The sequence below is a fragment of the Meles meles genome, chromosome 10 (assembly GCF_922984935.1).
Source record: "Meles meles chromosome 10, mMelMel3.1 paternal haplotype, whole genome shotgun sequence".
In the NCBI taxonomy this organism is placed as follows: domain Eukaryota; kingdom Metazoa; phylum Chordata; class Mammalia; order Carnivora; family Mustelidae; genus Meles; species Meles meles.
Window position 1 is genome coordinate 77,159,418 of NC_060075.1, and position 21,419 is coordinate 77,180,836.

Consider the following 21,419-nt stretch of genomic DNA (forward strand, 5'->3'; position numbering starts at 1 on the left):
TTTAGCTCAGATCTTGATCTCAGGTCCTGAGATTGAGCCTGATGTCAGGCTCCACGCTGGGTATGGAGCCTGCTTAAGATTCTCTCTCTCTCTCTCCCTCTACCCCTCTCCTGGCTCTTAAAAAAAAAAAAAAAAAAAAAAAATCTGTTCTGACCAGTGTACAAGCCAGAGAAAGGAAAAACATCTTCATAGAAGAATAATTTCCCATACTCACTGATTCATAATTTAGATTTACAGAGTTAAAAGCTATTTTTCTTAGAATTACAGAGTTAAAAGGGACTTCAAGACCCTCTTGTCCATTCCCCTCATTTTACATATGAGGAGACCAAGACACAGAGAGAGATTTCAAAGTCTCATGGCTGATACAGGCTGAAATCTCATTTTGTGCACTGGAATTTTTTAGGTCAATTGAATGGGAGAAACTTTCTGGAAAACAAATGGATAATATGTGCCATGTTCCTTAAAAATTTGTTTATTCCCTTTGACCTAGTAATTTGACCTTTAATTTAAATAATTTACTTTGAACAAAGGTTTATGTGTAAGGATGTTTATCATAGCATTGTTTTTATTTTCTTTTTAAGATTTTATTTATTTATTTATTTATTTATTTATTTGACAGAGAGAGACACAGTGAGAGAGGGAACACAAGCAGGGGGAGTGGGAGAGAGATAAGCACACTTCCCACCAGGCAGGGAGCCTGATGCGGGGCTTGATCCCAGGACCCTGGGATCATGACCTGAGCCAAAAGCAGACGCTGAGCCACCCAGGCTCCCCACACAGCATTGTTTTTAATAGGAAGAGAATGGAAAAACTTGTTCAACCATAAAGGAATGCTTAACTGGCTGGGATATTATGTTATTAAAAATCTCATTATTAAAGTGTATTTAATGACCTTGGAAAATGCTCTTGATATTTGTTAAGGTAAAAAAAATAATGACACAAAAGCCAAAAAAAGAAATTGGTCCCAATTTTCCTAAGTACTTATAGGCTTAGAAAAATATATATATAAGCTAATATGTAAAATACCCATATATGGAGATTTTTACTCACTTTTTTATCTTTTCAGTATTTTCCAAATATTCCTCAGTTGTCATGAATGATAATTATAATGAGAAAAATATGAACATCACATTTAAAATATATATAAAATAATCATGAACTTAAAATGTGACTATCATAGAAGAAAGAACACTGCAATAGTTGTAAAATACTGAGTTCTCAGGGAAATTCTGCCCCTGTAAAGAAATCTCTGGCTTTAGCTGAGTGTCCTCATCTGTTTAAGCCTTAGCTTCTCTCTCTATAAAGAGGAGACTGAATCAGCCAATCTTCCTTCCAGACCTAAAATTTGATTTAGTATATTGGTTTTCTTTTTCATAGGGAAGAAGCTCATGGGTCATAATAAATAATACATAATAATAAAACTAACTTTATTAATCTTTTTGATGACATTCACACTAATCACCACTGTTCATTCACCTTTGGGCCTGGGGCTCTTTTTTACAGATTGCTACTGAAGCAATCGAAAACTTCCGAACTGTTGTTTCTTTGACCCGGGAACAGAAGTTTGAATACATGTATGCACAGAGTTTGCAAGTCCCATACAGGTAATAACCACTGAAGAGTGGGAGGGGAGTGTGGGGAGGTTTATTTTGTTTTTAGAAAGATTATTTTGGCCAGAAGGTAGGGAACAAGTGGAGAAGTTACTAGAAGGGAACCAGCTGGGAAGCACTTATAATTATCCAGGAGACAAATCACAAGACCCTGACCTCTCAGAAGTAGATCCTGTAACAGTGGGTAACTGATGGGAAGCAGAGGGGGAGAGCAGATAGAGAATGACTCTCTGATGTCAGGTTTGGGTAATGACCCTATTATTTTCTCTCAGTGGGGATGAGTTCTCTATAGAACATGAAATTTGATGTATCTGTGGGACCCGGGTAGAGGAGGTGATGCTTCCTGAATATGCCTTTCCTTCCTCTCTTGAGGCTTCTTCAGTGGAGAACTTTCATATTTCCTTTAATGCACTTATCCAGCGATGACTCTAAACAGTCAGCCCAACCTCTCTGAGTCTCTTACACAGTAGAAGGAGAGAGTTGGACTTGATTGATGGGTTTTCAAGCTTTTTTTAAATAAGTCTTTTTTTCTGAGGATCTTTTCATTTGAACTCCCAATATATGAAACAGATGGAAATGGAGTTGACCTGGTTGAGGCCGAGGTAGGAGGCCCACAGGGCTGCCCGCTCACCAGCCTGTGCTTACCTCCATATCACCTGGGTCACAGGGCTCAGAAAATCCACCAACATTTACGCCATTGTGATGCCTTCTCTCACTCCCCCAGAGAGTTCAGTGTTTCCTCCTTTCTTCCCCTAACATGTTTTTTATAGGGTAACTTCATTGCATGTTTTTTATATGGTACCTTCATTGAATCAATTGTCAGTTGAATCAACAGTCAACTTAACTGGTCAGTCCCCAAGGGCAAGAATATGACTGATTGTTCTGTGTCACCCAGCATGGTCCCTGCGACTTGTAGGTGTTGGGTAAATGTGTGTTGAATGAATGTTGACTCTAGAGTGCATATATTTTGTACATCCAAAAGTGGAGGGAAAGGGAAGAAACTTCCATTTATGAATCCCTAGCAGACTCTTCATGTTTTCCTTGGCTTATTTTAACTTCACCTCAACACTTTCAGGTATAGTTAACCCTCCATTAGGCAATTTCCTAAATTTTCACAAGTAGAAAAGTGAGGACCAATCTTTCCTTTTTGGAAACGGAACACATTTTTATCTGCCATGCCCCATGGCTGATCTAGCAAAGGTTGTTTTAGGGACTGAGCAATGAAAGTCAAGTAAGTTTCATAATGTCTTCTTTTCAGAAACTCTTTGAGGAAAGCACACATCTTTGGGATCTCATTTTCCATCACCCAGGCAATGATGTATTTTTCCTACGCGGGCTGTTTCCGGTTTGGTGCCTACCTGGTGGCCAATGGGTTCATGAACTTTCAGGATGTTCTGTTGTAAGTATTGGGTTAATTTTGGCAATTGAACTCTAGAAATATAACTGAGGTAAACATACTTCATGCCTGGATAGAAAACCTTACTGGGAAGCTTCATAAAGAGATCCTGGTGATGATTCAGAAGGCGAAATCTTGCCCACGTCTCTGTGTATTATCACAGAAGTACCCCCATTTCTTTTGGGGAATCAATGACTGTCCCTTCCCCAGTGCTGACTCATACATTGGCCTTTCTGAATCTGTGGTTCAGTGGGGGTAGTGATTCAATGAGGGGTTCCCAGGAGGTTTTGACATTTGGGAAGAAGCCTAACCCTGCACCAAGGGTTTGGATCCTTTTAATGAAATTTCTGAACAGGGAAGCTAAAGAGCAAGTGTGGGACCCTGAGCCCTGCAAGCCCTGAGAGTTTCTAGAATACATTTGCTTTCCTTGACACAAGAAGAGCTGAAGAAACTCAGAAATGACCAAGGAAAAGCTAGACTGGGATTTGTGCTCCATTGCTGTGAAGGCAGAAAATTGTTCCTCCGTCAGGGAAAGACAGACCTGAACTTAATTATACTACTGAAATACTCAGATATGCATTTGGGTAGTGAAAAGTATGTATAATCTTTCTGGGCATCTAGATTTGGTGATGGGTGAGACTCTGCCCTTTGATAGAATACCATCATTCATGGTAGGACAGTTTTACATTTAAACCAGAATCAGCTAAACCTGGCTTATCCAAGGTGTTGAGGTAATGGTTTCATTCTATTTAGACATTTGCTTGTGTATGCATTATGGCTTGCTCAGGATGAACTCAACAGAGGATTTAAAGTTTCTCCCTAATATCTCTGTCTGACAAATGATATGCAGGAGCTATTTATGACTTGGACCAAAGGATCAAAACCAAGCATCTGTCATTGGGGCTTCAATTAGATAATTATTTGATACATTGTTTCACTTCAAGGTAAGGCATCGAATTGATGGAAGTTGCTGACACATGAGCATTTTTGAGAAGATCAAGTAAAGGAAAGGAGGGTCCTGTCTGAAGAGTAGTCTATTTATAAAAGATCTTATAAGAGTAAATAATGACAAGCCGGAGATTAACCATTTGTATAATTTTCTAGAGCCCAGAGGAGATGTGACGGTATTCTTCTGGGTGGGTTCCCAAGTACTGTGTTAGTTCCAGGCCCACTGTTTATTTTTTCTTAAAGATTTTATTTATTTATTTGACAGAGAGAGACACATTTGACAGAGAGACAGAGAGAGAGAACACAAGCAGGGTGAGTGGGAGAGGGAGAAGCAGGCTTCCCACCGAGCAGGGAGCCTGATGCAGGGTTGGATTCCAGGACCCTGGGATCATGACCTGAGCCAAAGGCAGATGCTTGACAACTGAGCCACCCAGGTGCCCCGGGGACCACTGTTTAAAAAGACATGTGGAAGTAGCCACATTATGGAAACAGCCCCAGTGTCCCTTGGCCGATGCATGGATAAAGAAGAAGAGACATGCATATATAATAGAATATTACTCAGCCATAGAAAGAGTGAAATATTGCTTTTTGAAATGACAAGGATGGAGCCAGAGAGTGTGATGCTAAGCAAAGAAAAAAGTCAGAAGAAGACAAACACCATATGATTTCACTCACCTGTGGAATTTAAAAAATAAAACAGATGAAAACGGGCGGCGGGGTTGGGGGGAAGAAGAGATGCAAATCAAGAAACAGACTTAACCACGGAGAACAAAATAGTGGTTGGCTGAGGGGAGGTGGGCGGGGGGATGGGTGAAGTAGACGGCGGAGATTAAGGAGCACACTTGTGATGAGCACTCGGTATTGTTTGCAAGTGTTGAGTCAGTAAATTCTACACTTGAGACTAATAGTACACTGTATGTTAATTACCTGGATTTTAAATAAAAACTTGGAAATGAAAAATAATTTTAAAAAATAAAGTAATAAAAAGGCATATGGAGCAATGTGTCCAGAGGAGGGCAACTGGAGTGTCGAGAGGGAAAGGATTTACCAAAGAAGTAAAGGGTCTTTTTGACAATATTCCAGTTAAGGGCTGGATTATGCAAAAGGATGGACATTTTTCTTCCATTTGAAAAAGAGCTTTTTAACAATAGACTTAATCAAACTTGCTACTTCCTAAAACGAAGGACAGAAGCCGACTTAGGGGAAGTTGCCCAGGGAACAAACGTTGAGAACTGGACTTGATATCCTGTAGAGTCCTTCCCAGCTTTAAGCTGCTGTGATTCCCAGCCATAGGTTAAGCATGGGGATTGCATCTTGAGAGCAGCATGAGACTTGTCTCTATAAGAAGCTCACTCTTTGCTGTACAGCTCCCATGTTTTCTAAGAACCCAAGGTAATTTCAGCACCACTGCCCGTATCTATTATTTTTTTTAATAATTGACTCCCAGTGTTACATTAGTTTCAGGTGTGCAACATAATGATTCAGCTTCTCTATACATGATACTATGCTCAGATGGTAGTTCAACTACCATCCCTTACCATACAAGGCTATTACAATATCACTGAACTGGATTCCCTATGCTGTACCTTTTATTCTCTGACTTATTCATTCCCTAACGGGAAGCCTGTCTCTCCCACTCCCCTTCGCCCATTTTGCCCCCCCCCCACTGCCCCTCTGGCAACCATCAGTTTGTTCTCTGATTTATAGATCTGATTCTGCTCTTTGTTTATCCATTCGTATTTTTAGATTCCACATGAGTGAAATTATATGGCACTTGTCTTTTCCAATCTGACTTATTCCACTTAATTTAATATCCTCTCAGTCTGTCCACGTTGTCTCAAATGCCTACACCCGTTATTGATTGCCACAGGCACACTGCTTAACAACCAGGTGCTAAGCCCCAGTGACATGGGATAATAGCATTCGTATTTGCGCTCAAGTCTGTGGGTCAGCTGGGCAATTCTGCTGAGCCGGGGTAGGCATAGCAGATCTCAGCTAGTCTCATCCATGTGTGCGGAAGACTACAAGCTAGTTGGCTGGAGCCCACACAGCTTGCCTCCATCTATGCTTTGTCCTCTAGCAGGCTAGCTGGGCTTGTGGTAGTGCCAGAGAGAGAAGGTACACCGAGCCCCCTGAGTCATAGGCTTAGAACTGGCAATAGTCATTTCCGCCACATCCTGTTGGCCAAAGCAAGTCACAGGCCAACTCGGATTCAAAGGCTAAAAAATGAATTCCCGTTCTTTTTTTTTTTTTAAGTTGTTTTTTTTTTTTTAATTTTATTTATTTATTTGACAGACAGAGATCACAGGTAGGCAGAGAGGCAGCCAGAGAGAGAGGAAGGGAAGCAGGGTCCCTGCTGAGCAGAGAGCCCGACTGAGGGCTCGATCCCAGGACCCTGAGGTCATGACCTGAGCTGAAGGCAGAGGCTTTAACCCACTGAGCCACCCAGGTGCCCCTGAATTCCCGTTCTTAAATGGAGGAGCTGCCAAGTCACATTACTAGAAGGCGAGGTGAGAGAAACAGATGAAAAATGGGGCTATGTTACAGTGTATTACACTGACACGAACTATATGAGGACAAGTGTCTATTGGTTTTATTTTTTACCTTCTGTCTTTCACCGTTTGCGGCAAAGCTCTGTGGTTGTAGAACGGTAAGCTGTCTGGCATTATAATCCCAAACTCTGCGCATGCTTCGTCTGTGTTTTTGCAGGGTATTCTCAGCTATTGTCTTTGGTGCCATGGCAGTGGGGCAGGTCAGTTCATTTGCTCCTGACTATGCCAAAGCCAAAGTATCAGCAGCCCACGTCATCATGATCATTGAAAAAACCCCTCTGATTGACAGCTACAGCACAGGAGGCCTCCAGCCGGTGAGTCTGATGTTTTGATGGTAAGATAGATTCCTAACTGATGAGTGGACGTATTCTAAGAGGAAATTTAATAAAATCTGTGGGTTTTTTTTTTTTTTTTAATTTGCTGGGAATAAAAAGAAACTGTCTAGATCATGAGGTCATTTTAATAAATGCTAATCAGTTATGTTAGTATCCAGTACATTTGTATAACAAGGCTACAAGGAGATAGACAGACTGCCCAATTTATAAGCAAATCCTGTTTACCAGGTTTTATTATATGTAGGTTACTGTATTCTTGGGGAACATGTCTGAGTTAGCATATTTGTGTTGCATTAACAATCCCTGCTATAAAACCCCTGACTCTTTTCGATCTTATTGATTGCATTCTGGCAGTAACAGCTGCAGCGTCATTGTAATGCAAGTTCACTGTCTTCAGACACCTGGTGGTAGAGGGGTTCTCTGTACTGTGAGTTTTCGGGATTGCCATAATCACCTTTATTGTCACTGTTCTGATTCTAGAATACGTTGGAAGGAAACGTGACATTTAATGAAGTCGTGTTCAACTATCCCACTCGACCAAACATCCCCGTGCTGCAGGGGCTGAGCCTCGAGGTGAAGAAGGGCCAGACGCTGGCGCTGGTGGGCAGCAGCGGCTGTGGGAAGAGCACGGTGGTCCAGCTCCTTGAGCGGTTCTACGACCCCTCGGCTGGTACAGTGGTGAGCACACTTTCTTTCTCACTCCTCTCTTTAACTTTTTTGTCATCTAAATGCCTGCATTATGTAACTCTTGACTATAAGCCACAGTTTTTCCAACCCTTGAATAACAATCTCCCTGAAAGTCTTACACCCTACATACGGGCTCCAAACTGTGTCTGCTTTCCCTGGCCGCTTCTCCGGGCTCTCTCTCAAACCGCCCCGCCACCCTCCTTCGTGAGCCACCTTTTTATCACCCTCCCCCTTCCCCTGGCTAGGCTTCCGCTTACAGGAAAAGATCTAGCAGAGAACTTAAGTAGCTGGAAAGATAGAGGAGGGGGAGAGGTGCCAAGAGAGACAGTAAGGTGGGAACCAAGGATGGGATATGTTTCAAGAAGGAGAAAGTAGAGTCCACAATGACAGATCCTGTAGACAGGTAGGAAGATGAAGACTGAAAAGACATGATAGGATTTGACAATGAATGGACTACTTGTGACATTTTTTAAGTGTTCTCGGCGAAGGGGGGTTGTGGTAGGAATGCATTTAGCTTGGCTGAGGCATGGTAAGAAGGGGAGGTGGAGACTGAGTCCAGACTCTCTAGAAGGTCAAAGGTGAAAGAAAGACGATTAAGAACAACAGTGTGAGCGGGGAGACGGTCAGGACCAGAAAAGCTGGAACACTTTTATGGCTGAGGATGAGATAAAATCATTGAGAGGGTATTGAAACACGTTCTAAGGAAAAAAAGAAAAGTGAGATCAACAACTTTGGGGACCAGATAAAGAATATAGAGGGATTCCCTTTTTCTCATGAACTAAAAGAATAAATGAGGGGTCGCATTTATTCATTCAAATTCAACAAACGTTTACTGAGTGCTTGTCAGACACTATCTTAGGTCCTGAGGATGAGATAGGAGTCATAAAAGGAGTGGTGAAATTTTAAATGACTACAAGAGAGAATAGGAAAGAATTAAATTAGGAAGGAATAGAAGAAATTTTTATTATGTAAATATTAATTATTGGTTGTACTCACAGGTGCTATTAAAAATATTTAACAGGGCATCCAGGTAGCTGAGTTGGTTAAGCGTCCGACTCTTGATTTTGGTGCAGGTCATAATCTCAAGGTCATGAGATCAAGCCCTACATCGGGCTCCATGCTGGATGGGGAATCAACTTAAGATTCTCTCCCTCTATCCCTCCCCGACCCCTCCCTTTCTTAAAAAAAAAAAACTACTAGAATTTCATGGGCACTGACCAAACAAAATGGATACCTTTCCGTATAGTCTTATTGGTGCCTCAGCTCCATATGGACCCCACTTGCATTAAGGACGGTCGTGAAAGTAGAGCTTTCAGCCTATAGTCCAGAGCTCTTTTTAAATTCAATCACAGTCATAAATATTTTTTTAATTATATTCTATTCAGTCTGTTTCTTAATAGCTACATGAACTTTGTCTCTTATTTTTACTTTCTTGTTTTATATTTTCTGTGGATTCTGATTTTATGCTTCAATTTTGCTGTTAAAAGTTTGAACAGGGAAGGAAGAGACAAAGGAAGCAATTATAGAAGGAAATGTTAGCCCTTAGACACTGATTATGACCCTTAAAGATGTTGAGTGAGCAATGTATTAAACGTTGAGCTCTAATGAATTATAGGTTATGATGTCCGCACTCAAAGACTTTACCTGAAGAGATGAGACATGTACTTCCATGAGTTATATAAAAGAACATAGGTCTAGAGCTGGCTCTTAAGGGACCAGTAGAGCTGATTGCCTGAGGGTGAAAGACTGAGCAGTCAAGATGTCATTTGATGTAAGAGACAAAGTGAGGATTGCTGGAGGGATGGTGGTTGGGGGAATGGGGTAACTGGGTGATGGACATTAAGGAGGGCATGTGATGTAATGAGCACTGGGTATTATATAAGACTGATGAATCACTGCCCTCTACCTCTGAAACCAGTAATAAATACATTATATGTTAGTTAATTTAAATTTAAATTAAAAAAATAATTTAAAAAAATAAAAAATAAAAACCTAAGCAAAAATTAGAAAAATAAATTTGAAGTGGAAAAAAAAAAAAAGATAATGTGAGCTGTGGCTGATAGGTGATTTGCTCCCAATGTCCATATAGCTTATTTTGGCTGAAATAGCAGACTTAATGAGAGCTGTGATTCTTTAACTTTTAAATTATAATCCATTTAGGAAGAGCAAAAAAAAAAAAAAAAAGACCACTCTCATGACCTCCCCACTGCACTTCTAGCCACTTCTGTTAGTTTGGCTACTAGAGAGAATCAGCCTAGGCCTTCCAGATTTTGCACAGTGCCTCTCGCTGGTAGAACCACAGTTACTTCCAGAACCAGAAGAAAGTCTGGGAAATAGTCGTTAGCCTTCCACTCCCTTCATACATGGAAAGGCGGAGAAGAATATGGAAATGAGTGCCAAGTGCACAGGGCAATAACCATCTCAAGACAACACTGAAAACACAAGGAAAACAACGTGTCCTTGTCTGTTGTGGGAACACTGTTATCGGCTCCTGTGCATGTGTGCTAGGGCTTTGAAGTCCTGCCAGGTGGTACACAGCAGCCAGAGTTCTAGCGGAAGTGTCCTCAAGAAGCACGAGCAAATGTGCCAAGTTTTGTTGATGCGTATCAATTAGTAACCCTTAATAACCCAGTCTGTAGGCGACTGGTAGTTAGTTCTCCTTGCCATGTAAACATGAGTGCGGATCTGGGCATGATTGCTCATGAGAACTGAAGAAGGACGTGACCGTGAGGTCCGGAAGTCCTCATGACCGTCGGTGCGCCTTGAATGATACTTTGAGTCATGGTGACCGGAGCTGTGCTTCTCAGAACAACTGAAGAACACAGCCAGCCTGGCTCATTCCATTCTGTCAGGATCTGGCCTATTAATTTTTACAATTTCCCCAGATGATTCTGATGCAGCCATCATCTGAGAACCACTGAACTGATACATTTGAAAGGTGTAGGTTAACCTGTGGAGAGTCTTGAAAAATGAAGCGACTGAGTTGTATAGCGGGGGCATTCCCAGTTTTGTGGGGCCGGCAGGTTGTACGTTTTTAGGGACTCTACCTAAAAAAATACAAAATTATGAATGCAAAATTAGGTACAAAAGTGAGAATATTTACTTCTGGTAAAAAAAATCACAACAAAATAGTGACACCTTAAAGATTCAAATTCCTTTCTCATCTATTTATTTATTTGAGTGAGAGAGAGCATGTGTGCAAGAGAGATCACGAGTTCGAGGAGTAGGAGAGGGAGAAGCAGACTCAGTGCTGAGCATTGGGGGTGCTTGGGGCTCCATTCCAGGACCCGAGGATCATGACCTGAACAGAGGGCAGACATCTCACTGACTGAGCCCCCCAGGTGCCACTCAGGTCCCTTTCCTCTATAGGCTGATACGTAAATACTCACCCGGAAGAGTTTCCTGACTGCAGCCTGGCCTCCCTCCCACCCCAAACACACTTCAGCCCCCAGCAATTACCCGCAATTCGGGACTCTAGAAGCTGAACTTCATTACCTTCACTGTTAAATCGCCTCTGGTCTAAGTCTTCCCCAACCTTTCCTTTCTCCCCTCCCCGGTCTAGCACAACCACCATCATCAGAAGCCTGTGGTCATAGTCTGGGTATTACCGGGTGGGCGCCTGAGCTAACATGGGAGCTTTCCTCTGTGATGGAGGGCAGAGAGCATCTTTCAATTATAAGGCACTTGTGTTACCAAAACCCAACTTATAGTGTAAAAATATAGTGTAAAAAAGATATAGTATAATATATAATGTATAGGGTAATATATATAGTGTAAAAAATATAGTGTAAAAATTCAACCCCAGGTTACTGTGTGATCTTGTGTAAGTCACGTCACTTTGCTCATTTTTTAAATAAAATGCTTTGCTCCATTTTTTAGTAAAATGGAGATTAAAACCACACCTACCCCAGGGGCGCCTAGGTGGCTCAGTCAGTTGTGGGGCTGACTCTCGGTTCTGGCTCAGGTCAGGATCTCAGGGGGGTGAGATACAGCCCCGCCCCCCACCCCGCTGCCTCGCTTACCCACAGGTCGCTCAGCATGGAGTCCACTTGGGTTTCTCTCTCGTGCCCTTACCCCCACTCACTGCACACTCACTCTCTCTTTCTAAAATAAATAAATCTTCAAAAAACCCTCACAAAAAACAGCTATCTCACTGGGGCGGGGGGCGGGTGTGAAGATTAAAAAAGAGAATGCCTGAGACAGGCTTATTACAGGACCTATAATACAGTCAGTGCTCAATAATTGACATCTGTAATCATGATTTCAGAGTACATATAGCAGAATAATACGTATTTACCTTTTGATTATGCTAATGAAGACAGCAGTACGTTTAACAATCTAAAATAAGATAGTCATTTAACCTGGTTTTACCTTATTATTACCAAGGCGTTGAATTTCCTGGTTAAGTTTTATTTAGGTCAGTATCTCTTGAACAGTGTTTCCCTATCCCCTAAAGTTCCTTGGTCTTCCCTCAGACCATCACCCGTGCCTCAGCCAAAGAGCCTCTGCATTCATCTCTTTTACATCTGGGCTTCTAACCATGTTTTCTCTACAGAAAGGATGCTTCCGTTAACACGGGCTTGAAGAATTTGCAATTCCAGTGTATCTTGTGGGGCTGAGGAGGACCAAGAGTGTTACTGTATTCAGCGTGATAAAGAAACTTGTTAAAATTTGGTGGGATTGTTGAAATTTGTCTAATGATATTAGGCAGTATCTGTTTTCCTGCCAGCAGCATAAGCTTGGAGAAAATTGAGCTACTCCTTTCCTGAAATTTCCATTTCTCAAGTACAGTATTCCATCTCACGAGATCTGCTGTTGTGCCACATTCTTGTATGGTTTTTACTGCCTCTCTCTACCCTCTGTTTCCCACTTAACACTGTGAGGAAGCCTAGAACATAGATGCTGAAATAGTCTCCATGGCAACTGGGCTGGGTACTAAGAAGGTCATGACTGTGTTTTCTATCCCTACACTTGCCAGCTTCACAAACAGGAGCCATGTTCCTGCAGCAGAGATTGTACCTGCCAGCTGTCTCCCAGGGGCACCCAGCCAGGCACATGAGATCCAGAGGGTGTAGATAGCATGGTAGACCCTCACTAGCACTACAGGAGAAGCCTGAAGCCGAGTCACTTGCATCTCCAGAGGGAATGACTATCTATCTCACTTGAATACCAGAGTTCTCTTGCAAAGTCAGTCTTTGGTGCAGACATGTGTGCATCCGAGCAAGGCTGGAAGGAGCACTCCCCAGGCTGCTGCAGGGTAACCCAGGGAGCCAGGTCATCAGAGAAGAGACAGCTTCTGCTTCCCACTCCTTTGGCCCAATACGGTAGATGTCTGCCCATCATTTCCTCCGTCCAGCCTTCGTCCCTCCACTGTAGTTTCAATTACAGTGACACGGAGTTACCAGTCTCTGATGCTCTTGGGGCACATACCCCATGCCCAGCACTGTGCTGGGTGGGATCTAGGCAGGATCTCGTGCAATACTAGTTCTAGGAGTTTAGAAATTATCATAATTCCCATTTTACGCACAAAGAAACACTCAGAGAAATTAATTCATTTTTTTCAAGATCAACAACTACTTAGAGATCCAGCAGACACCTTCCCACACTTCTTTTCCATTTAACTGTTGCACCCTGCTCTTCTAAAACCTGATTCTGAGGCTCCTGACCTGCAAACCTGTTGTGTGCTCACTGTAGTTACTGATTTCCAGTCTAATCTCGGCTACTTTTCTTATGAAAAACTGATACGTAAGAATAAGGGTGCCGACACATTTTTGTGGTATAAAACAGCATGAACTTAGTATCTTACAAATTCTGGAAGCAGATGTCTAGAATGGATTTTGGCAAGCTAACATCAAAGTGTCACCAGGATGGCATTCCTTCTGCAGGCTCTAGGGGACTGTTTTCTTCTTCTAGCTCCTGGCCCCCTCCCTCAGTCTTCAAAGCCAACAATGACTAATTGAGTGTCAGTCATACTGCCCCACTCTGATACTGTCCTGCCTCCCTCTTGAATAGTGAAGGACCCTCATGATTACATTGGGGCCACCTGGATCATCCAAGATGATCTTCTTCTTTTGAGATCAGCTGATGAGCCGCCTTTACCTTAATTTCCTTTGTGATGCGATGTAACATTCGGAGGTTTCATGGATTATACTATGGGTCTTGGGAGTGGGGGGATTTTCCTGCTCATCACATGCATGTGGGAAGCCAGGGTTCAAACAGAAGGAACGTGACAGTTCATCAGATTGTAAAACTATGACCTAGTTCATTTAACTTTGACAGTCCAAACTCAACAACAACAAAAATATTGTCCCACAGTAACTTGGCAATTTTAGTGTATGAGATAAGGATACCGATTTTGCTACATTCAAAATGTGCCGGTCACGAAGTTACCTATGAACTCTCATTTTCAGCTGATTGATGGCGAGGAGATAAAGAACCTAAATGTCCAGTGGCTCCGAGCCCACCTGGGCATCGTGTCCCAGGAGCCCATCCTGTTCGACTGCAGCATTGCGGAGAACATTGCCTACGGAGACAACAGCCGCGTCGTGTCACAGGAAGAGATCGTGCAGGCAGCCAAGGAGGCCAACATACACCCCTTCATCGAGACACTCCCTGATGTAAGTCTTTCTCCAAATTAGGAGCCTATGGCAGCCTCCCTGGCCTGCACTGGGATTTCTAAAGGGCTGGTTTTCCAAAGGTGAAGAGAAGGGAGCAACCAAAATACATACCTGTATACAACGTCTTGCCACACTTCCTATCCCCATTTGATACTGTGTTTGCCTGATCACCCAGCTGGCTTCCGTGGTGAGCAAGCCTGACCGAGAAGGATATATATGGAGGAAGCCTTTCCCTCTGAGTCTCACTCAGTACAGCACCCACAGAAGCAGGCACAGCCCCTCCACCCCCATTTCTTTGCCGACCTTCCTTCTGCCTTTTTGCTGCTCTCCCCCAAGCTGCAAACCTACCTGTGGGGAGTCAGGCCAGGCTGGGGAACTGAACCCAGGTCAGAAAGAAGGCTCTCCCTGAATAGAGCTGAGCCCTTGGTGTGACTGTGTTACTATGTAATCTCTCATCATTGCACATTTCATGGCCCCCAAGCTCTGCTTAGAGGGCTGATTCTTGAAATTTTCCACGGAGCTCCCTGAGCTGTTGTCCATGGATGGCTTCTGAATTCTTCCTGGGAAGTTATATAAAAGGAACCTCTTGCCCTCTCTTAAGCCCCTTAGGTACTGCATTTTGAAGTCACCTTGACCTGGCTTGTCTATACCCCGTCCCATTATCACTAGTTTCTTCATAAGGAAGCACCCCTCAAAAATAAAGCTCAGTAGCCTCCAACCAGCAGGGAAGGCAGTTTCCTTATGGGGAAAGATGGCAATACCAGCTCTTTCCCAGACTTCCTTTTGTTGAGGCTCTTCCTGTGATATCTGCTGCCCCCACATCATAGACCCCCCAGTGGAGGAATTGTCCCTCTCCCCTTCATTTAAGCTTCTTGCCCAGCTATGGATGATCAGTCTTTCCCAAGGCTAGAAAACTTGAAAGATACAGCTTCAATCCCCTTTACTGGTTACTGTCTTTCTTTAGGGTCACAGCCCTGCCTTACCTGCTACAGCAGGATCATAGGGTCTCAGTGCAGCCCGGAAACCCCTGCCCTCACATGGGACACACAGCACTCCTGCCTCCTGAGGCGCCTGTGGCTCTGGGGTCCTCAGACTCCACCTGCTGGGGGAGATCTCAGTCTGACTGCCCTTGAACTAGGGCAACCATATATGTCCAATAAAAATAGGCAATCCTACATAGAACATGAATTTTTTTAAAAAAGATTTTATTTATTTATTTGACAGAGAGATCACAAGTAGGCAGAGAGGCAGGCAGAGAGAGAGGGGGAAGCACGCTTCCTGCTCAGCAGAGAGCCCGATGTAGGGCTCGATCCCAGGACCCCGAGATCATGACCTGAACTGAAGGCAGAGGCTTAAGCCACTGAGCCACCCAGGTGCCCCACAGAACATGGATTTTTAAGTGAAACTCTGGGGGTCAGAATCAGAGCCCAGGGTTTTACTAAAATTCCAGCCTGGCAAGAAGCTGTAAATGATGATAGTATTGTCTTCTAGGTTACACATGCTGTCACATCTTGTTCCTGCTCTCCTACATGTCCTTTTAACTCCTGTCCCTGTCATTCGATTGAGTAGTTAATGACAGTTATCTACTGTGGGACAGAGTATGTGAGGAACTTTGGGAGGACTCTAAAGTCACAAAAATGAAACCAGGAGATTTAGGTTAGGTTTAAGGTTAGATATCAAGATGGAATTCCTTAGCATCCATTAAGATTTTTGAAGTGTTAGAGATTTATAAAAACAGATACCCTCCTTGGGAGCTAGCCTCCCAAGAAATGGCTTCCCTTCCTGACTTCAATGCAGAGAGCACCACCTGCTGGTTGTAAGTAAAATGAGTTTCATTTATTGCATAGCCCATTTTAAGTCAGATTTCCTTCCTTAAAACCAAACTTTGTCCCTAATATAACAAAACCAGAAGACTGGAAGAGACTAACATTGTAACAGTATTTTTCCTCATAAAGATATTGACTTATTTACACTAAAACATAGCTTCTCAGACCTAAATGTCTATTTTCTTTTTTTTTTATTGTTTTTAAAGATTTTTATATATTAGAGAGAGAGAGAGAGACACCACACACGTGAGAGCAGGAGCAGAGGGAGAGGGAGAAACAGACTCTCCCCTGAACAGGTAGCCTAGGGCAGGGCTCCATCCCAGGACCCCAGGATCATGACTGAGCTGAAGGCACAGGCTTACCTGACTGAGCCACCCAGGTGCCCCCCAAATGTCTATTTTCAAGAAGAGATCAAATCTGCCACTGAGAGCTACATTTTTGGTATATAATCCTCTGTGAGCCCATTCTTAGCTTCTGAACTGAAACATTTTTGTGTTTATGGAAGCGGTTATCCTATTTTCTGTGGGTAAACTCTTTTTTAGGATTGTTAGTCCTGTGTCTCCTAATAACAAAACCCTCTTCACAGAAATACAACACCAGAGTGGGAGACAAAGGAACCCAGCTCTCTGGGGGCCAGAAGCAGCGCATTGCCATAGCTCGTGCCCTTGTTCGGCAGCCTCGGATTTTGCTTCTGGATGAAGCTACATCAGCTCTGGATACAGAAAGTGAAAAGGTACGAATTTACTTGTTTATTTTTAAAGATTTTATTTGTTTGACAGCGAGAGAGGGCACACAAGCAGGGGGAGTGCGAGAGGGAGAACAGGCTTGTGGGGGGGGGGAGGGCTTGATCCCGGCACTCTGGGATCAGGACCTGAGGCAAAGGCTGATACTTAATGACGGAACCACCCAGGTGCCCCGAAAAGGTACGAATTTAAATCGGATTCATTACCCTTGATCTGGTTGTCTTTAAATGCTTCTGTCTTCCATGGTAGAGAACAAAATTCAGCCAAGCTATGTTGATTGTTACTTACATCAGCTTTCCGCAGAATGTGGATACCTTCTGCTGCTGTAATTCAAGAACCCTAAGACAAAATAGGGGGAATTAATCTTGTAGCACCCAGGCTCCAAAAAAATAACTCTGGATCACTTTGTATTGACCAAAGATGCCATGTTCAGGGGCCACTTTCCCATTTCCACCAATGACATCTCTCTGGCAACTGTATGAAGAAGTGGGAGGTTAATGTAGTATAAAAACTGACTCTACGTTAAGATAAATATTAGTAATCATTTTCAGTTTGAGAAAAGGTTGGCTCTTCAGGTATCTGAAAGACATATTAATTCTGAGACATCTCCGATCTTTACTAAAATCCCAAAATTCAAGGAGGCTGTGTTCAGCCTGCGCTCGGTCTCCCTGGATTTGCTCTAGAGCTGGACGGACTGGAGGGCCACTCTGAAGGAGGTTGTGTGGGTGGGCACACCAGTACATGTTTTCAAATGATGAATGCACAGACCGTAGTTATTGTCATAACTCCGAGAATAGATGTCTTCTGCCTCAGAACTAATCCAGTCTAGGAGTCCCTTATCTTCTGAGATGACACATTCCTTGCTTTTTCAATTCTGTAATGTTTCACGGATACTGTCATTAAAGAAGGACCTCTTGTTGGAAGATTGTGAGTCTTATGATGGAGAAGGAAAGGAGAGGCCTGTTTTTATCAGAATTAATTTATGTGGTTATTGATCAGGTCGTCCAGGAAGCCTTGGACAAAGCCAGAGAAGGCCGCACGTGCATCGTGATCGCACACCGCCTGTCCACCATCCAGAACGCAGACTTAATAGTGGTGTTTCAGAACGGCAAGGTCAAGGAGCACGGCACGCATCCACAGCTGCTGGCTCAGAAAGGCATCTACTTTTCCATGGTCAGTGTCCAGGCTGGAGCAAAGCGCTAGTGAACTGTGACCATAGCAGCTGTTAAATATTTTCTAATATTTGTGTAAAACATGGCATCTAATCAAAGTTAAAAAGCGAGCACTTACTGGAAAAACTCTGTAGAATTATTTGTTTAACATTTCCTACCACAACCAAAGATCATTCCACCAAGTTCAGAGTCTGCAGACTTTAAGATTAAAGGAACCAGAAGAAACATTATCAAATGGACGAAAATACTGGCATTAATTGCATTCTAAAACTTATAGAATAATTCAAGGTAGATTTTGTTAATAAATTATATAGTTTTTGTTTATTTGTAACTTACTGCCTTGCTGAAAGATGACAGAAGTGGCAAGAAGTACTGAACGTTTGCATCAAGTGCTGTAATAAAGCTAAACTTTCATATGACCAGAGTCATCTTGTCTAAAATGCTTGTAAATACATCATCTCCCAGTTGGAATAGTAAAGATTATTTCTGCATTTAAAGAATAAAAAGAGTGCTTTAAAAACTTCCATTAATTTTTGTGAGAATGGTTGAATAGTGTAAATAATTCCCATTGTACACGTCTTTTCACAGTGGGTCCTATGGAACCACCAGTCTTCATTCTTTGTGGACGTGATCCTGTTGGTTCTTGTGTTTTCACATTATGATGGCTCTCAAACCAAACACACACATCAGTACAGGATACTAGGGGTGGCGTGGGGCTCAGGATGTGAAGTGGTGAAGTGTATGCTCTGATGTACTTCAAATATTTTGCCTTGCACTTATTTATAATTATTATATATATATAATATATATTATAATTATTATTTATAAGGGCTCTTACAGGATTTTAATATTTCTGCAGTTTTAAAAATGTAATAACTGTTTCTCTGTTTTGATAATGAATCATTTTCCCCAGTAATTGGTCTCTTCCAAAACTAACCCTTCTGGTGGCAGATGTATGCAAGCATAATGAAAAAAGAAAATACCACAAAGAAGGATACTGTGGCCACAAAAGGAAAAAAAAAAACCCAAAAGCACTACAAACAAGATTGAAAGACAAAATCTGGTAGTAGTATTTGCCATGTTTATCTAAGCAATTGATATCCTTATGGTCCAAAGACTTTCAAAAGAAAAAAAAAATGCTATCACCTCCAAAGAAAAATGGGCAAAGAACATGATCAGGTAATTCCCAAAGAAGAAATACCTTAGAAAAAAAAAGAAGAAGTGCACAATCTTGATAATGAAAGAAATGTAGATTAAAAGAAAATACTTTGGAGGAGTAATAGCAGCCTCATGGTGAAATAAGATGTCCCTTGCTTTTGTCCTCCCCCCTCAACAATAATTTATCATCCATCAACAGACAGAAATGCCTCTGGGGGAGCTATGGGATCCAATGCCGTAAGTCAAGGGTCCTGAGAAATGTCTCACCCACCTGTGTGTTGGGTAATAGGCATATAGACCTTGGTCCTGGCTATGGACCCTAGGCCCTCTCAGCAACAGGCCTAGAAAACACTGTTAGACCATAACCCATGGATGAGAGAGCCTTTGTAGAAGTCCAGGAGTCCAGAGGAGAAGTTCCAGGAAAAAAAAAAAAAAAAGGCAAAAAATACTAATTTAATGCATTGGAGAGGGTAAGAGGAACAGCTTGACTTGACTTGTACCACTCCTCTCCCAAGGCAACACAGCTGAGGGCCCAAGAGAGATCTTAGCTCCTTCTCTTTTGTAAGGAGGTGGAAGCATGAATGAGTACCTGGCTTCCCCAGCTGTGCAGAATGCTGCCGAAGAGGTGTATTTTCCTCATCCGGAGTACTGAATCTTGAGCTCCATGACTTCAGGGGACGGGGAGAAAAAACTGGGAGAGCAGCAGACAGGACTCTCAGAGGGCACTGAAAAGGTACAGATCCTACCAATTGTGTCATGGACTCTATCGAGAAATTTAGCTGCGAGCCATGGGGAATATGTTGCCTGTAGCTCCCCCCAACTGGCCCATGGAGTATCCCAATGCTCAGTGTTCTTCACTCATACACATATATCTTCTGCCCAGTCCTGGGACTGGTTCTTTTACAAGTTCGCAATGACGGTGGTAAGGGCAAGACAGACAGCTAGTGTATGTAGTGTAGTGTATGTAGAGCACACATAGGAGGCTGGCTCTAGTCTGTGGGCCAAAGAGTGGCCACAAACATGAGCTTCACTGCTATTTTTGGTAAAACAGAAGGAAGGCAGTCACTACATGGCCCGGTGTGGAGTCAAGAGACAGCACATAAGCTTAAGATCTGTGCCAATATGGGGAGCAAGAAGTGTGGATCAGTTGTATTCATAGAGGGTCTGATGAAACCTGCAAGTTACTAGCAGAGCTGATGGAAGATACTTCTCTTCTGAAGCCAGTGAGTAGAACCTGGAAGTGACCGCTACTTCACATGGGAAGACAGCAATGTAAAACTTCATGGAACATGAAAAAATCAGGGAAGCATGACACCATCAATGGATCGCAGTAATTTTCCAGTAACTGACTCCACAACATGGAGCTCTGTGATTTATCTGGTAAAGAATTCAAAATAGCTGTTTTAAGGAAACTTGATGAACTTTGAGATGACACAGAAAGAGAATTCAGCAAAATGAGAAGTTTAACAAAGAGGAAATTAAACAAAAAAAAAACCCAAAAAGAAACAGAATTTCTGGAACTGAAGAATACAATGAATGAAATGAAAAATGTAATAGAGATTCAGTCAAAGAGTCTGTGAGACAGGAGACAACAACTTTGGGATAATCTAGTCGAAGGAGAACAAGAAAGAAAGAATGGAGAAGAGTGGGGAAAGCCTGTGTGATCCATGGAACACCATGAAAAGAAGCAGTTTCTGAATTATTGGAGTTACAGAAGAAGAAGAGGAGAAGGCGGCAGAAAACCTACTGAAAGAAATATTGGTTAAGAACATCCCAAGCCTGGGAAGAAATTGGATAGTCAAGTTTGCAAAGCTCGTGGGTCACCACATTAAATCAGTTTAGGTTCCCTTCGACACACTTTGTAATTAAACTGTCAAAAATTAAAGACAAAGACTCTTAAAAGTAACAAGAGATTTCTGCAACTGGGCACCCAGCTATAGCTAGTATTTAAAACTATCTTCTTTTTTTTTTTTAATTTTTTTTCCCATTTATTTTTTCAGCGTAACAGTATTCATTCTTTTTGCACAACACCCAGTGCTCCATGCAAAACGTGCCCTCCCCATTACCCACCACCTGTTCCCCCAACCTCCCACCCCTGACCCTTCAAAACCCTCTGGTTGTTTTTCAGAGTCCATAGTCTCTTATGGTTCGCCTCCCCTTCCAATTTTTTTTTTTTAATAAACATATAATGTATTTTTATCCCCAGCGGTACAGGTCTGTGAATCGCCAGGTTTACACACTTCACAGCACTCACGATAGCACTTACCCTCCCCAATGTCCATAGCCCCCTCCCCGTCTCCCAATCCCACCTCCCCCCAGCAACCCCCAGTTTGTTTTGTGAGATTGAGTCATTTATGGTTTGTCTCCCTCCCAAT

At 42.6% G+C, this 21,419-nt stretch overlaps 1 protein-coding gene across 4 annotated transcripts in view; it reads left to right on the forward strand.

Moving 5' to 3' along the window:
- LOC123951466 (phosphatidylcholine translocator ABCB4) overlaps positions 1-21,419 on the forward strand; it is a 199,187-nt gene that overhangs the window by 89,198 nt on the left and 88,570 nt on the right. For 2 of the 4 annotated variants that reach the window (XM_046020209.1, XM_046020213.1), the window contains 6 exons: positions 1,504-1,604; positions 2,869-3,009; positions 6,664-6,820; positions 7,322-7,519; positions 13,939-14,145; positions 16,558-16,704. The exons of 1 other annotated variant lie outside the window; for it this stretch is intronic. In XM_046020209.1, coding sequence (XP_045876165.1) covers positions 1,504-1,604; positions 2,869-3,009; positions 6,664-6,820; positions 7,322-7,519; positions 13,939-14,145; positions 16,558-16,704 — 951 coding nt within the window. Of the gene's footprint in view, positions 1-1,503; positions 1,605-2,868; positions 3,010-6,663; positions 6,821-7,321; positions 7,520-13,938; positions 14,146-16,557; positions 16,705-17,713; positions 18,413-21,419 lie in introns of those variants that run through there. One more of the 4 variants, XM_046020211.1, reaches the window with a different exon arrangement.